This window comes from Rhinatrema bivittatum, chromosome 19 (genome assembly GCF_901001135.1).
Source record: "Rhinatrema bivittatum chromosome 19, aRhiBiv1.1, whole genome shotgun sequence".
In the NCBI taxonomy this organism is placed as follows: domain Eukaryota; kingdom Metazoa; phylum Chordata; class Amphibia; order Gymnophiona; family Rhinatrematidae; genus Rhinatrema; species Rhinatrema bivittatum.
In genome coordinates this window covers 27598872-27615608 of record NC_042633.1, presented here as the reverse complement: position 1 = coordinate 27615608, position 16737 = coordinate 27598872, and the positions used below count along the sequence as shown (strand labels likewise).

Below are 16737 nucleotides of genomic sequence, written 5' to 3'. Positions count from 1 at the left end.
CTACGACCCCAGGTAGCAAGCCATCTGCTCCCCCTCCAGTCTGTGTTTTATCTTTGCTATTATTGTCCATCTTTATATATGGATCATCCCATACAAGTGTACAAGCTGAGGAACAAGGAAAGGAGTAGTAAAGAGGCCCTTGCTGGTAAAATGCAACTTGTGGTCATGGAGGTGGAGTTCAGCAAAAACAAATAAGTGTCTAAAGTTGTAAAAGTATAGTAGTGAACGGTATCATTGCAGAGAGTATTTAATCGACCTGAGTACTGGCCATGTTTCTTAACATGAATATCAATGGGGTGAAAGACGACCAGCTTACATGAGGGTCAAAAACTGGACTTTGAGGAAACCACATCAAAGCAGGTTATAAGTTTTTCATCCAGGTGTCATTAAGAGTGACCCTTCCATCAGGGTTGGGCATAAAGAATATTATGGCACAGGAGATAGTCATCAGAGCTGTTCATATTAAAATTAGAAGTCATTGAATCATTGGGCCACAGCTTGAAGTACCAGTCAGCAAGCTCATGGACATTTGACCCAGGGATTGAAGTATCCAGACATTACAGATGGAGTCCTTCACTTGACAGAAATTCCCCCCACCCCCACCCCCCTTCTGCAAGGGTAAGATTAACAGGGAGAGCAATGAATATGTTGGCAAAGTCGGTCACAGGCAACTCTTTTCTTTTTTTTTTTTTTTAATTTATATTCCGCTTTTGGCACTCTGGATGCATAAGATTTGCATTTCCAAGGCCATTTATTTTAAATTTTATTTCAAAGAATTTACCACCTGCCCTTCCAAGGAAGTTTGGGGTGAGGTACAATAAAACATACTCAGATTCATTAACACCCCCCCCCCCCCCCTTGCTCTTGTTTGATCTAGAGCTTGCAGTGATAAGTTTGTACACCATTTGATCCCTTGCTAGCAGTGCTGAATCTTTGTATTACGCACATTGCATCTGGTGTACCTAAACCATAAAATTGAATGGCGTGTATGTCTCCAATTATTTTCATTTCTAGAAAGGTGTCCTTTCTGTGCATTGGTTTGCTCAATCTCAATTAACTGCTTCGCTTGCACCATTCGCTTTAATGGTTGCTGTAAGCCATGTGACCTTTTGGTGCTGTTCTTGATGTATGGTTTAAAAGAATTCTTGCTTAGTTAGCAGTAGAGATGCTCTGTCCCTAACAGTAGCTTTTGGAGTTTTGCATACAAAGCTTTTTTTGCCACATACATTTTATGTAATGTTGTTTATAGTTGGCACTGTTGGTTGTAAGGAGTTTGGGGGCTCTTCTCACTCATGTTTAATTTTCAGATTATTGTCCCTCCCATGGCTTTCATTTTGAAACCTAGTCTGTGTCAGGGGGTCAGCAATTCATTTTTCCTTGTTAATTTGTAATGGACAGGCCGACAATACATTTATCAAAGTATTCAGCCCCCTTGAGTTTTATTTACATGTCTTGATAATCTGTTGCTACCCCAAGCGTGACCAGGTTTACAATCCCGGGTATGCCATTGAAGTATCGGGAAGTGAATGACACAGGAGGGGGTTGCCATCAAAATCTATGGAGGGGAATGCCACTGAAATCTGTAGACAGGCAATAAAGGTGTGTCCCCCCTCCAAAGTGGGAGGGCTCTGTGGAGCCCACTTGATGTTAGTGGAAAAACTGGGCAGGATGAGTGAGCATAATCTCTCTCTCCCTCTGCAGGTGCACTGGCGTTTCGATCTCCTCCTTGCCATTGGCAGCGTGGCTGCCAGTATCTCCCCCAAATAGTCGCGAAGGAAGCCGGCAGTATGACTGAGCGGATTTCCACTGCGGTAGGAAATGCTTTTAAATTTACTCTCTCGCTCTAGATAGGTGTGTGTGTATATTTAAAAAAAAAATACTTTTATAGTCTCTCTTAAAAGCTTAGCGGTAAATTTTCAAAACGGCCTGGCTGGCTAAGTAAGGACTTCAGTGGCTAGATCAAAGGCTTAGAAAAGTTCCACAGCTGTGTGGCTACAGTTTTTTAGCTGTCTAGTTTCACTAGGGAGCTAAATTTTAATGGCTCCGCTGCTGGGTGGTCGGAGGAAGGAAAGTTATGCTGGGGCTGTAATAGCAGGGCCTTAATTTAAGTGGCTGCTGAAACAGAAATCCTCCTGCTAACCTGCCTAATTCCCTGGTGTCGGGAGGGCTTGTTAAGCACCGGGGAGGCAGTTCTTTCAGCACAGGGTTGCTGGGGAGGAGGGGAGAGGCATTGTTTGACAGGGCAGATCCTTTGTAGCTGATCGGGGGGGGGGGGCTATTTTCAAAACCCCCTGAGTGCCTGACTTAGCTGGCCAAGTTAAGCCTATATGAATTTTGGGTTAAAAATTATTTTAAATTTAGCTGGTTAAGTCGAGCATTGAAAGATTTTTTTTTTATTTTTTTTACTATTTTACTAATGTTTTAGTTTCAAATAACATCAAACAAAACATTTTGATACCAGAAAAAAAGACATTTCAAAGCATTTTGACTACACCATTTTTAAAAAGGAAACTTAAATTATATAAGTTAGTTCACAATTGAGGGGAGAGAGCGGAGGGAAAAAAAGTTTAGAAAGAATTTTATTTTTTTTATTTAAAAACTTTTCTATACCGTCGCTAAGTTATATACCATCGCAACGGTTTACAAATAGGCACATAGACTAAGGTAAGTAAATGTAGGATATCTTACATTCTAACAGGTGCCAATAAAGTTCGGTTACAATTTCATAAATAGTCATTTGAGTAATGTTGGTCAAGTCCAGGTATATTATTGAGTTACTATCACTTTGAAATATTACTTCTTAAAAGTAGGATTTATTAAATTCATTCTCATCTGCATTACACTGTACTTTCATTCTCTACCCTCCACACTCTTTAGTGAAGGCTTTTTTAAAGAGCCATGTTTTTAGATTTTTCTTAAGTTTTGAGATTATTCTGTAATCTGAGTTCGGGGGGCATCGTGTTCCATAATATGGGCCCAGCCAATGATAAAGCCCTTTCTCTCACGTGGGTTAATTTTGCTGACTTTACTGAAGGGATTGTTAGTAGTGCTTTGTTTGCTGAGCGGAGGTTTCTTTGTGGAACGTGTACTCGTAAGGCTGTGTTTAGCCAGTCTGCTTCTTTATCATGTATTAGTTTGTGTATGGTGCATAAGGCTTTGTATTTTATCCTGTATTCGATGGGTAACCAATGTAAGTCTGCTAGAGTTTCGGTTATATGGTCCCTCCTCTTTTTTCCTGTTAGTATTCTGGCTGCAGTATTTTGAAGTATCTGGAGTGGTCTTATCAATGTGCTTGGGAGTCCTAGTAAGAGTGCGTTGCAGTAGTCAGTGCTGGAAAAGATAAGTGTTTGCAATACTGTTCTGAAGTGGGCAGGTGTGAGTAATGGTTTTAATCTTCTGAGGACCATAAGTTTTGCATAGCCTTCTCTTACTTTTATAGATATGTGTTGCTTCAGGTTGATTTCTGGGTCCATTATTACTCCCAGATTCCTTACTTTTTCGGCTAGCTCAATGTTTTGGTTATTTCTTAGGGTTATCGGTGTTTGAATGATTTTAGTATTTTCTCTCAAGGTGAAGGAATTCAGTTTTGTCAATGTTGATAACCAGTTCCATCTGGTTTAGTAGTTTATGTCTAGGTACATGTTAGCTAGACTTAATGTTTTTTCAATTGTGTATTGGTAGAATTAATTGAATGTCGTCTGCGTAAATGTAATGTATTACCCCTAGGCCTGCCAGCAGATGACATAAGGGTAGCATATATATGTTAAAGAGGGTAGCAGACAGCGCTGAACCCTGAGGTACTCCTGTTTCAAGTTTAAATTTTTCTGATAATGTGTTTTTTATCTGGACTTGAAAGAACCTGTTTAGGTAGGATCTGAACCAGTTTATTATTTTGTCACATAATCCAATTTCTTCAAGTCTTTTTAGTAGTATTTTGTGGCTTACTGTATCAAAGGCTGCAGATAAGTCGAGCATTATAAGGATATGTTTACTGTTATCAAAACCTCTTAGTATATTGTCTGTTAGTGAGAGAAGTAATGTCTCAGTGCTGTAGTGTTTTCGGAAGCCGTGTTGTGAAGGGTACAGTATGTTGTCTAGATGTTCAGCTAGCTGTTTCTGTACTGTTTTCTCTATTAATTTAGCTAATAATGGAAGGTTTGAGACTGGACGGTAGTTAATGAGGATTAATGGGTCACTGTTTTTCTTTTTGATTGGCTTAATGACTGCCCCTTTTAGTGTATCTGGCATTAATCCTTCAGTTAGGGATAGGTTTATGATATTAGTGTTGGGGTTACTACATTGGTAATCTTTTTTTTTATCTCAGTTGTTGGTATTGTATCGATTTTATGTGGAGCAGGGTTTATATTTTTTATCATTGATTCAACTTCTTGTTCAGATATTTCTATAAATGAGGACCATATGTTAACATCTTTTTTGCATTACGATTGCTTGTTTGCTGTTTTTGGGGAGTTTGTTTCTTAGGTTTAATATTTTGTCACTAAAAAATTTAGCTAATTCATTGCATTTTGATTCAGGAAGACTTTGAGGTGATTCTTGTTTGTCATTTGTGAGCTTCGTTACTATGGAGAATAAGGTTCTTGGGTTATTGGCAAACTTTTCTATTTTATTGGAATAGTATTCTTTTTTAGTATTAAGGATCAGTTGTTTGTAGAAAGCTAAATGTTTCCTGAATTTGGTTAGGTTTTCAGTTGATTTGTGTTTTCTCCAGATTTTTTCAAATTTTCTGAGCTTTCTTTTTGCATCTTTTATTTTTGCATTATGCCAGTGGTTATTTTGTTTTGTTTCTTTGATAGTTATTATTTTGATGGGGTTTATTTCATCGGCTATTTTTTTTAGTTGAGTCTAACCAGAGTTCTGTAGCTGAGTTACAATCATTAAGTGTTATGTCTTTTAGAATTGTCAAATCACTAACTCCCTTGGAGTATGGCTAGAAGCTGGAGAAATAGTTTTAGATTAAAGAAATAATTCAAGCTGCTTAGGGTCAAAGAACACAAACCTGTCGTTCCCAGACCTCATTAGACGTTTTCAAGAAAATCTTAGCAAAAAAGAAAATCCTAAAGAAATCACTCTACTTCTGTCCTTCTTTGGGTAACTCTTGAAACAAACATCTGGAAATAATGCCACCCTGTGACCCGATTAAAAAACATTCTGAAGACATAAAAAATGTTTGTGTCCAGTCCCTGTGATTCTAAAACAAAAACAACCCACAAATGTAGCTGGGGAATCAATATGAGAATTCTGCAGAAAATGTTTCCCATCTAAACCTTCTAGCTGGTTCCCCTTCCTCCTTAAACTCCTGCTCAGTAGCAACTGCTGCAACAGGAAGATAATACAACTTAAGGGATTTTTGTAACCCTTCAGAATAATATTTTCTAAATACTTCCAATGGGGAAATTAAAAAAAAAAAATTGAGGAAAGTTAATAAACCTCAAATTAAGTCTCCTTAGACGGTTTTCATAATTTTCCCCATCTGCGATGGGGAAACTCCTTATCTTTAATTAGGGCCATATTACTTTCCTACAGTTCTTAAGTTTTATTTTCACAGTGAGACTGAGAAGATACGGCTATAACATTCTCAGTGCTAGAAGTAAGAGAATTTTGCAAACTATTGCTGACCATACAGTTTAACAGGAGAAGAAACAGCAAAAGGTTGTGTTTTTCCTGGTTGGTATTGGGAGTAGATGTTGTCATACCCTCTTCTTTTTGAGTTACTGGTTCTTCTCCACCTACAGATGGGGAGACTTGGGCACTTTGATCCAATGGTGCTTCCAGCTAAAGAAGAGCCTGTAGACCCTTATGACGAGCTTCAGGGCTGAGCGAAACCAAAATCTCATTTTGGCTGGCGGAAGGAGAAATCCCCCCGCCAAGTCACTCAGGTCCTGAACCTAAGAGAATTTATGGTGGGCTGGAGTAGAGAGGGAGATAAGACCAGAAGGCCAAGATGTGCTCACAGTAGCAGACTGGCCAGTGGGAGAAACTTGCCCAGAGGGGCGCGCAGCTTTCAGCTTTTTAGAGGTGGTGTGGACGAGGGAAAGTCGCACAAAGCCTCTATTGGGTTGCCTCCCACAGCTGGCTCTCACACCCTCCGTCTCACGCTGCCTTCCCTCCGCGGAAGGGCTTTTGAAAATGCACCTCTTTCTGTTATGGCCTGAAACTGGTCCCACCCAAAGCCTATCTGCCTCCTAGGCTGCCATTCGAGTTTACCAATAAGTTGTTGAAAGGAACCCTTTCTTCCAGAAACCTTGCTACACGCTGTAGTTTAGCAGATTGGAGAAAATGTCTGATTATTTCCCTGGGGTAGTCCCCATTTCTTTTTCTTCTTGGCTATTGCAGCGACAGTCATTGGTCGGGTTCCAGAGACCTTGAATCCCCTCTAGAAACCCGGTATGAGTGAGCCCCCATGTTTAGCCAACCATGCGGAGCTGTTGAATGATGGCTGAGACTTCCTCCCTTTCTACCCAGATGGGGGAGAGGGGACAGCGATTGCTACCTCTTTGGCCAGCCCCGAAAAGTTGGAACCATGAACTGAAGTGCTGCCGTAGGGAAATTAGTTCAGCCCCTAGTTAAAAACACTTTTATAGCTGTGTCGAACTTGCTACATCAGAGAAGACCGTGGCAACACTGGGGGGCCCCAATCTTCTCTTCGAGAGAGAAGGATGCTTCTTTCTAGTCCCAGCTGAAAGAACAGTAGAAATCTGTTCTCCCAAAAACAGACGTTCAGGTTTTTACTTCTCATTAAGATTGCTGCACCTGTATGGGATATCAGAAGTATATCTGAGAGACCTGCTAGTTTTATGTGCGTTTTACATTGTAGAGTCTTCTCTGCCCTTGGGGAAGGCAAGCATGTTATCTGGATACGTATGTAAAATGTGACACCGTATTTTATGCGGTTCCAGGTCTCTGTGACCTTCAGCGACGTGGCAGTCTATTTTTCGGAGAAGGAGTGGGGCCTTCTGGATGAATGGCAGAAGGAGCTTTATAGGAATGTGATGAGGGAAATCCATGGGGCCCTTTTAGCTATGGGTGAGTATTTGTATTCGGATCATCTGTGGAAGCTAAGAACAGATGGACAGTGATGTAAGGGGCTGCAAGGAGAAGAGGGATGGGAATATGTAGGAAGCAGCACTTTGCAGAAAGTGTTGCTGGAGGGTGAGGGATTATCTCATTGATGTATACCTGTGGGGTCACCTACTGGTAGGCTTACCAAGTTGTCGGAGACAAGCAAAGGCAGCCCTGGGTTTGACATCTCTTTTCTGTGCATGTCTAATTTCTTACTGCAACTACAACAAATCCATATTGGGCCGGTTCCTGATCATCTGGGAGCCCTACCAGTAGGAGACACCCAGTTGTGCAGCGATGGGTAGCCCTGCACTCTCTAGCCATGTCAAAAGAGCAGAATTTCACACATGAGTGCTGGGTCCTCAACTAAAAGAGGTCACTGTAGTGACTTCCCTACAGTTTAGGCAAGAGAAAATATGTAACATAGCTCTTTTCTCATATCAAGGCCCAGTGCATGTCAGGAACAAGATCTTGCCAAAAAAAACCCAAAAACTTTCTTTTGTGTCATGTGCTGGCTGGAGTTGATATGGGAAAGAGAATAATCACTGCTACATTTATGAAATGGTTTCCATGTTCCCTTCCTTGAACTGTTAAGATGAATGATATGCGGTTAAGAAGGTAACTCTTTCACTGAGAGCTGCATGGGTTAGAGTTAAGATGGTGGCAAGCTGAATGATGTGCAGTTCAGACAGTGACTCTCTTCCATGAAGACCTGAATGGCATATGAGTAAAACATTTTCTTCCATTGGGAGTTGAATTTAATTTAATGATTTATCAATTGCCTGTCCAGTACAAACTGTCCAAGGTGATATTGAATGGGAAGGGGATAAAGACAAATAACTATCTTCCCTGGAGGGTTAAACAGGGATGAAATAAAAGTTTTTCCATTTAGGGTTAAATGGGAAGGGATTAAGACTGACCCTCTTCCAGGGAGGGTAGAATGAGGAGGGCATCAGATGGTTAACTGCTATCATTCAGGGTTGAATAGGGAAGGAATAAGATTCCTCTGCACAGGTAGGCTAATCCACACTGGTGGGTTATGCACATCTACCAGCAGATGGCGACAGAGTAAACGGACTTGCTGACATCAGACGTATAGCCCAACCCTGATACCAGGCTGCAAGTATTCTCAGTCTCCAGCATATAGTGAACATGCATCTCCCTAGTGGGGATTGCTCTTGTGTATGTGGTTTTTTTTGTTTTGTTTAAGTTGAGCTCCTGAGGTGACACCAGACTGGTCCCTCCTTCAGTTGAGACTCAATGCCTGGCCATAGGCTCTAAAGATTGTCGGGGGGGGGGGGAGGCTTGTGACCTGATCGTGCTTTCAGCCAGGGAGGACTGAGCTAAAGTGAAACAGAGGATCCCCTTTCCCTTCTGTGTTTCTACCTTCAGTGCTAAATGACCCCCCCTGACCCCACACCTCACTCCTTTGGTGAGTCAGTGGAGAATGGAGGTGAGTGGTGTTCTGGCAGTGCAAGTTGTCAGTTAGGACAGCGTTCACTCCTAGGCCCTGTGTCTCAGGTCCTGTTGGTCAGCCGCGTGGCGAGTGCCTAAGCTGCTGTAAATTGTGCTTGGGCCACAGCGGACATGTTTTCCTGTGCCATGGGGGCTGTAGCCTAGAGTCTGTGCACAGACGTGTGTGTGCACAAGCCAGAGGCCTAAATTTGAGCGTGCAATTGTGTGGGTACGTGCAGAAGACCACATGGACAGGAGAGTGGCCTTTTGGTGAAGGATAATGGCGCCAAGGGCTAAAGTCTAAACTCCTTTCTATTTGTGCGGCTTGCTATATAAGGAAATCCAGCCATCCTTCTCACTTTGACTGTCAATGCTGTCTGGAGGCTCAAGATTTGCCTCCCCAGGATTTACTGCTGTTGGGGTACACACCCCCCCCCTACCAATGAAGGACTCTGTGGAAGGGGCACAGGAGGCAATACAATGGACATACCCGGGAGAGGGCTCGGAGAGTGCCATGTTTGGTCCTATGAGTCTTGGTATGGATTCATCCTCCTCCTCCTCCTGAGTGGAGTTTTCCTGGGGTTCCAGGCCTTTCTAAAAGGGCATCCAGCAGAGGCTAAGCAGCCTCGTAAGGAGGGGATGCATCATAGGTCTTCCTGATTGACATCCAAGTCTGGTTAGCACCGTAAAGAGGCTGTCACTGGTGATGTAGAGGAGGATGAGTATCGTGAACGGTCGGATGATTCTGGGGGTGATTCGGATTCCACACCTCTGAAAAAGGGGGAAATTCTGCCTGACTTGGAGCCACATAGAACTCTACTCCACATTTTTCACAAGGACGAGTTGCCAGGTCTGTGTATCAGATCCTGAAAACGCTCGAAGTAGACAGGGGATGACTCTGAGTACAGAAGAAAGACCCTCATCTTGATCATCTTCTGGGGTTAAAAAGACTCTTAATTTTCTGTGGTGCTCTTCTGAGGGAAAAAAGAAAAAAAACCAAAAAAAAAACCCTGCTAGTTTTCTTTCACTATTCTTCTTATTAATTGCTTTGTGCTCCACTAATATCTGCTCCACTAATATCTGCTCTCTGAGCAGTAGAACTGGTGTGTTTTTATACCTTTCTCTAGGTCTGTTATTATACATTAATTGTAATTGTTGCTTGCAAACTGTTATTTTAAAATCCAGTATACCTGCATTTCTATTATTGTATAGCTGTTCTTTAATAATCTGGTTAATATTGGCACAGAAGTGCTATGGGATCATTTAATAGCTAAAGGACTAACAAAGTTCCAGAAAGTGTCCTACTCTACCCAGCTTGTCCCAGGTTCAACTGTTTGTTTCCCACCCACCCCTGGGATTACATTACTAATATAGACTGACTAAATTAGCATTAGCAACAAGATCAATTAGTACATTAACAGCTAAGGACATACCAATCCAAAACTTAACCAATATGAGAACTATCCAATGCAACTGTTGTAGAGCCTTTATTCTGAGGGAAAGCATCTGGAGACTTGGAGCTTGCCCGATCTGTGCACAGCTCTCTTCTTTGAAAACGGAGCTGACTGAGGTTAAAGCTCAATTAGCTTCAATTAAAAGAATTACACCCACATTGCATTACTCAGAAAATAATTCCCCAACACCAAAGAATAACCAGGAGTCAAGAAAAAGAAATACAGTAGACTCAGGTAGGCTAACACATGTGTCCCACAGTCACCCATTCTTGACAGATGGGAAGCCAACAAGTATACCCCCCCACTCAATCAGGTCATCAAGTAAATCATTAAAAACCAGGATTACGGTGGGCTCTGGTAGAATTAGACCTGTAACAAGGAGACACACACATTATCAAATGCAACAAGAACATAAAGCCCTCCCTATATTAACTGAAGAAATTCTAGAGAAAAACATTGACGTGTTACCAGAAAAGAGAAAAAAACAATGCATGCAGAATTTCAAGATCCATAACCAAAAGAAAAAGCTAATTGAGATGGATAACTGTCATCAATGGTACAACTGCAAAAGGAAAGAGTAAAGTGAATAACAAATCTCAACTAAAGTCTCATAAGGAGTACAGGAAAAGCAATAACCGTAAAGAGAGTACCTGGAAAGCTATGACTACAAATGCTCATAGTTTGGGAAATAAAATCCCAGATCTGCAGGCCCTAATGACAGAGGCAGAACTGGACATCGTTGCTATCACAGAGACATGGTTCACAGAATCTCATGAATGGGATACAGCAATACCAGGCTATAACTTAAGGAAGGACAGAGTGGATAGAAAAGGGGGAGGTGTGGCTCTTTATGTCCGAAATAATATCCAAGCATCTGAGCTGCAAGGAAGTTGGGGCAAGGAAGAAGCACTATGGGTCGACCTAAAAACAGATGATGGAGCATCCATTTATATTGGAGTGGTTTACAGGCCTCCAAACCAAAAGGAAGAGCTGGACAGAGATCTGGTTGAAGACATCCATAAGATAGGTAAGAAAAGGGAAGTGGTGATCGTTGGTGACTTTAATATGCCAGATGTAGACTGGAAAATCCCATCTGCAGAATCTAAAAACAGTAGAGCAATAGTGGATGCCATGCAAGTATCTCTGTTCAAACAAATGGTATTGGAACCCACGAGAGAAGGAACTATTCTCGACTTAGTGCTCAATAATGGAGATATCGTCTCTGATGTCAAGGTGGGCGCCCACCTCAGCACCAGTGATCATCAAACGGTATGGTTTAATATCACTAAAAGAATATGGAAAAGAAGCACAAAGACCAGAGTTTTACAGTTCAAAAACACAGACTTTGAGGAAATGGGGAAGTACCTAGAGGAAGAACTAAATGGATGGGAAAATGAGAGAGATGTGGATCAGCAGTGGACCAATCTAAAAGGAGCAATCGCCAAGGCAACTGCTCTATATGTTAGAAATGTAAAGAAAAGCAAAAGAAAAATGAAACCTATCTGGTTCTCAAAGGAAGTGGCTGACAAAATTAAAGCTAAAAGAACTGCATACAAGAAATACAAAAGATCCCAAAGGGAGGAGCACAAAGAAGAATATCTGATTCAACTGAGGGAGACTAAGAAATTAATCAAGTTGGCAAAAAGTCAAGCGGAAGAGAGGATTGCCAAGGAGATAAAATATGGTGACAAAACATTTTTCAGATACATCAGCGAAAAGAGAAAAGTCCAAAGTGGTATAGTGAAATTGAAAGGTGGAAATGATCAATGTGTGGAGAGAGACGAAGAAATGGCAGAAATATTAAACGAATACTTCAGCTCTGTGTTCACTAAAGAAGACCCTGGAGAAGGACCATCTCTACACAACAAGAAACTGGAGGGAAGCGGAACAGAGGAAAATCCATTTACAGTAGATAATGTATGGGAAGAGCTAAAGAATCTGAAAGTGGACAAAGCCATGGGGCCTGATGGGATTCATCCAAGGATACTGAGGGAGCTCAGAGATGTGCTGGCGGGACCGCTGTGCAACCTGTTCAATAGATCCCTACAAACGGGAGTGGTGCAGAGTGATTGGAGAAGAGCGGTGGTGGTCCCGCTTCACAAGAGTGGGAACAGAGAGGAGGCTGGTAACTACAGACCGGTTAGCCTCACTTCGGTGGTGGGAAAAGTAATGGAGTCACTGTTGAAAGAGGGAATAGTGAACTATCTACAGTCGGGAGATTTGATGGACCAGAGGCAGCATGGATTCACCAGAGGAAGATCCTGTCAGACAAACCTGATTGACTTTTTTGACTGGGTAACCAAGGAATTGGATCGAGGAAGAGCGCTCGATATCATATACTTGGATTTCAGCAAAGCTTTTGATACGGTTCCGCACAGGAGACTGGTGAATAAAACGAGAAGCTTGGGAGTGAGTGCCGAGGTGGTGACCTGGATTGCAAATTGGTTGACGGACAGAAGACAATGTGTGATGGTAAATGGAACCTTCTCTGAAGAGAGAGCGGTTTTAAGTGGTGTACCGCAAGGATCGGTGTTGGGACCGGTCCTGTTCAATATCTTTGTGAGAGACATTGCGGACGGGATAGAAGGTAAGGTTTGTCTTTTTGCGGATGACACAAAGATCTGCAACAGAGTGGACACGCCGGAAGGAGTGGAGAGAATGAGACGTGATCTAAGGAAACTGGAAGATTGGTCGAAGATATGGCAGCTGAGATTCAATGTCAAGAAGTGCAAAGTCATGCATATGGGGAGTGGAAATCCGAATGAACTGTATTCGATGGGCGGGGAAAGGCTGATGTGCACGGAGCAGGAGAGGGACCTTGGGGTGATGGTGTCTAATGATCTGAAATCGGCAAAACAATGCGACAAGGCGATAGCTAAAGCCAGAAGAATGCTGGGCTGCAAAGAGAGAGGAATATCGAGTAAGAAAAGGGAAGTGATTATTCCCTTGTACAGGTCCTTGGTGAGGCCTCACCTGGAGTACTGTGTTCAGTTCTGGAGACCGTATCTTCAAAAAGACAAGATGGAGGCGGTACAGAGAAGGGCGACCAGGAAGGTGGAGGATCTTCATCGGATGACGTACGAGGAGAGATTGAAGAATCTAAATATGTACACCCTGGAGGAAAGGAGGAGCAGAGGTGACATGATACAGACTTTCAGATACTTGAAAGGTGTTAATGATCAAAAGACAACGACAAACCTTTTCCGTAGGAAAAAAATCACCAGAACCAGGGGTCACGATTTGAAGCTCCAGGGAGGAAGATTCAGAACCAATGTCAGGAAGTATTTCTTCACGGAGAGGGTGGTGGATGCCTGGAATGCCCTTCCTGAGGATGTGGTGAAGACCAGAACTGTGAAGGACTTCAAAGGGGCGTGGGATAAACACTGTGGATCCATAAAGTCAAGAGGCCGCCAATGAAGAGTGGGTGACTCGCCAGAATGAGGGCTACTGCCTGGAGTCAATACCCTTATTAAATAAACATACACATGCTTACTGTGACTCCAACATCGCTCTAAGCTTCAACAGCAAGAGGAAATGTGAAAAAAAGGTTCGCACTCACAAAGAGGGGAGTAGCTGGCTTGTTACGGCGGTTACTACCCCAAATCAAATAAGTCTGATACTTCACTTTCAATGCATATACAGCATAGTTCTCTGCTTCAACGGCAGGGGAGAAAATGAGGGTTCGCACTCACAAAACGGGGAGTAGCTGGCTTGTTACGGCGGTTACTACCCCAAACCAAATGTGCCTGATACTTATATTTATTTATTTTATTTATTTCTTTTGTATACCGACATTCGATCGAGATATCACATCGGTTTCCAGAAAACAGGTTGAATAGAGCCGGAACTGCCCTATTTTACATTGTAACAAGAGAACAGTTGATTAAACAATAAATATAAGGAACATTGTAACATATGAATAAAATTAAAATTAAATATTAGATGTGGGTATATAGAAATGGCATATAGCCTATATACAATATGTACAATATGACTTGGTTATGAGTAGGGTGGGGGACAGGGAAAAGGGAGGTTACGAGAAGGGTGGGGGACAGGGAAAAGGGAGGATAGAGAAGGGGGGAGGGGTTATGCGTTCATGCAGAGTAGAAGTTATGCGGTAAGGCTTCACTTTCGATGCACATCCAGCATGGCTCTCTGCTTCAACGGCATGGGAGAAGACTGATACTTCACGCGTATCCAGCATAGCTCCCTGCTTCAATGGCAGGGGAGAAGAAAAACAACCATTAAGGGCTGTATAACATAGGCTGGGTAAAACAAATAAGCATGGGTGTAGCTTGCTTATTGCGGCGGCTACTACCCCTAACTAATCAAGCTAGATATTTCACTTGGATGCAGCTCCATCACTGCTCTCTACATTAAAACTGGGGGTGGAAGGGAAATAGAACCAAGAGCTAAGAGAAACAGATAAGTATGAGAGAAGTGTGAAGCTTGCTGGGCAGACTGGATGGGCCATTTGGTCGTCTTCTGCCGTCATTTCTATGTTTCTATCTTGCATAAGCATCCTGTTTCTTTCTGCTCCTGGAGGCCATTGCAGGAATTGATTGATCTTGAGTGGAACGCTGCAGAAATCTGTCCCCATTGATCTGAAGGCAAGGGAGCAGTTGCAATTGCTGAAGGCTAATGCCCTGGTGTGCACTTGTCACCAAGCAAAGCACTACACTGTTCGAAGGGGGGGGCAACTCTGAAGGATACCCAGGATAGAAGGATTGAGGCTTAAGCCTCAAACAAGCATTTGAAGTGATGGCTGTGAATTTGCAAATAGCTTCTTGCTGCTGCTTGGTGCCCCGAACAAGTTTGCACGTGTCTCAGGAGGTTCAAAGCGTGTGAACTGATAGAAGGCCGGCAGAGCCAGAAGTCGCATTTTTTTAGCAGATGTGGTCTGTGACTTAGTGCATATGGCAGCTAGAGGTATAACTTCCATGATAGTGGCAAGACTCTTGCTGTGGCTGCGGAACTGGTTGGCTGATATCATTTCTAAGTCAAATTTGACAATATTACCTTTTAAGAGTTCTCTTGTTCAGGAATGAGTTGAAGATGGCGAATATTTGGGGTGAATCAAAGATCTCAGATTGCTAGAGGACAAGAAAGCGGTGTCGCATTCCTTTGGGAGAGAGGTCGTTACAAGGACTCCCATCGTTTTCGCCCTTACAGAGGTGCGGTAAATCGGAAGTCACGTCTCCCAGGAAGCCAAATAAGGATGCAAGCTCCAGGACCGGAGAATCTATCTTCGCAATGAAGATGCAGGGGCCCACTTACAGGTTCCAGAGATAGGTGGATGTGTCTCTTGCTTTTATCACTGGTGGGCCCAAATCACGATGTACCCAGTGCATCCTGAATGTAATAAGAAATGGCTAATGCTCTAGAATTTCTCTGACTTCCTCCAGATGCCTTTATGGTCTGTCTATGCTACTCGCTAGCAAAATGTAGCAGTGGAGTCTGTGAAGACTGGATCTCAGGGCTTTAATTCCAGTTCCCAGATCACAGGAAAATACGGGGTGATATTCTATTTATTTTGTTCCCAAGAAGGAAGATGGTTCTTTGCGACCAATCCTGGATCTGAAGGAAGTTGATCAGCATTTGCTTGTGATTCACTTCAGAATGGAAACATTACGTTCTGTAATTATGGCAGTACAGAAAGGGGAGTTCCTCACGTCTCTCTGATGGAAGCCGATCTACATATCCCCATTCGAAAGGCACATAAGCGGTTTCTTTGTTTTGCCATTCTAGGGCACCATTATCAGTTTCAAGCCCTACCGTTTTGGTGTGGCTGCATTGTCCAGAACCATCTCCAAGGTCATGGTGCTGGTAGAGGCATCTCTGCTCAAGGAGGACATTCTAGGTCATCTATTATCTTGACAACTGATTGATTTTAAGCCAACAGTGTGGAAGAGAATCAATTGGCATCTCGCATAGTAATCGGTCTCCTTCAGGAGCTAGGCTGGGTGTCAATTTAGCCAAAAGCAGTTTACAGCTGACACAGACCCTGGAATACCTCGGACTGCAAGTCGATATGGAGTGGGGCAGTGTTCCTGCCAGAGAAATACATCCGGAAGTTGGTGACTCAAGTTCAGTCCTTGAGGATAGCCATTTGTCCAACGGTGTGGACTTAGCTGCAAGTCTTGAGGTCGATGGCGGCTAGGTTGGAGGTAGTACCCTGGGCGAGGGTGCATATGCAGTCACTTCAGCATGTGGTGCTCTCATGGTGGAATCCACAATCACAGGAGTATGCAGTAAGGCTCCACTTGCCAATGGAAGTGAGTGAACAGTTGCAGCAGTGGTTGCAAAGGGACTACCTCAGGAAAGGAATGCCCTTGGGGACACCGGACTGGTTGGTGCTCATGACAGATGCGAGCCTCCTAGGTTGGGGTCTGTCAAGAGTCTATGGCGCAAGGTTGGTGGAATGATGAGGAACGACCGTGGGCCATCAATCATTTGGAAGCCCGTGCAATTTGCTTGGCATGTCTACTGTTTGAGTGGTTGGCAGATCAAGCCGTTAGTCATGTCAGATGGTGCCATGACTGCCTACATAAATCATCAGGGTGGAACCAGAAGTCATTAGGTGTCAGTGGGGATAGATGCTGGGATGGCATAGGCAGCACAACATCTTTGGGCATTATCCACTTCTTTCATTGCCAGGAAGAGCAATGCGAGGGCTGATTTTTCTCAGCAGGCAGGCCTTAGACCCAGGAGAGTGGGGAGCTGGCAGATGACACCTTTCAGCTCAGTT

At 43.1% G+C, this 16737-nt stretch overlaps 1 protein-coding gene across 2 annotated transcripts in view; it reads left to right on the top strand.

Annotated features, from left to right (window-relative positions):
* Positions 1 to 16737, top strand: part of LOC115080644 (zinc finger protein 135-like) — a 48399-nt gene that overhangs the window by 8768 nt on the left and 22894 nt on the right. For both annotated transcript variants that reach the window (XM_029584962.1, XM_029584961.1), the window contains exons 2-3: positions 1702 to 1811; positions 6918 to 7044. In XM_029584962.1, the coding sequence (XP_029440822.1) occupies positions 1788 to 1811; positions 6918 to 7044 (151 nt within the window). In that variant the 5' untranslated portion in view covers positions 1702 to 1787. The remainder of the gene's footprint in view (positions 1 to 1701; positions 1812 to 6917; positions 7045 to 16737) is intronic.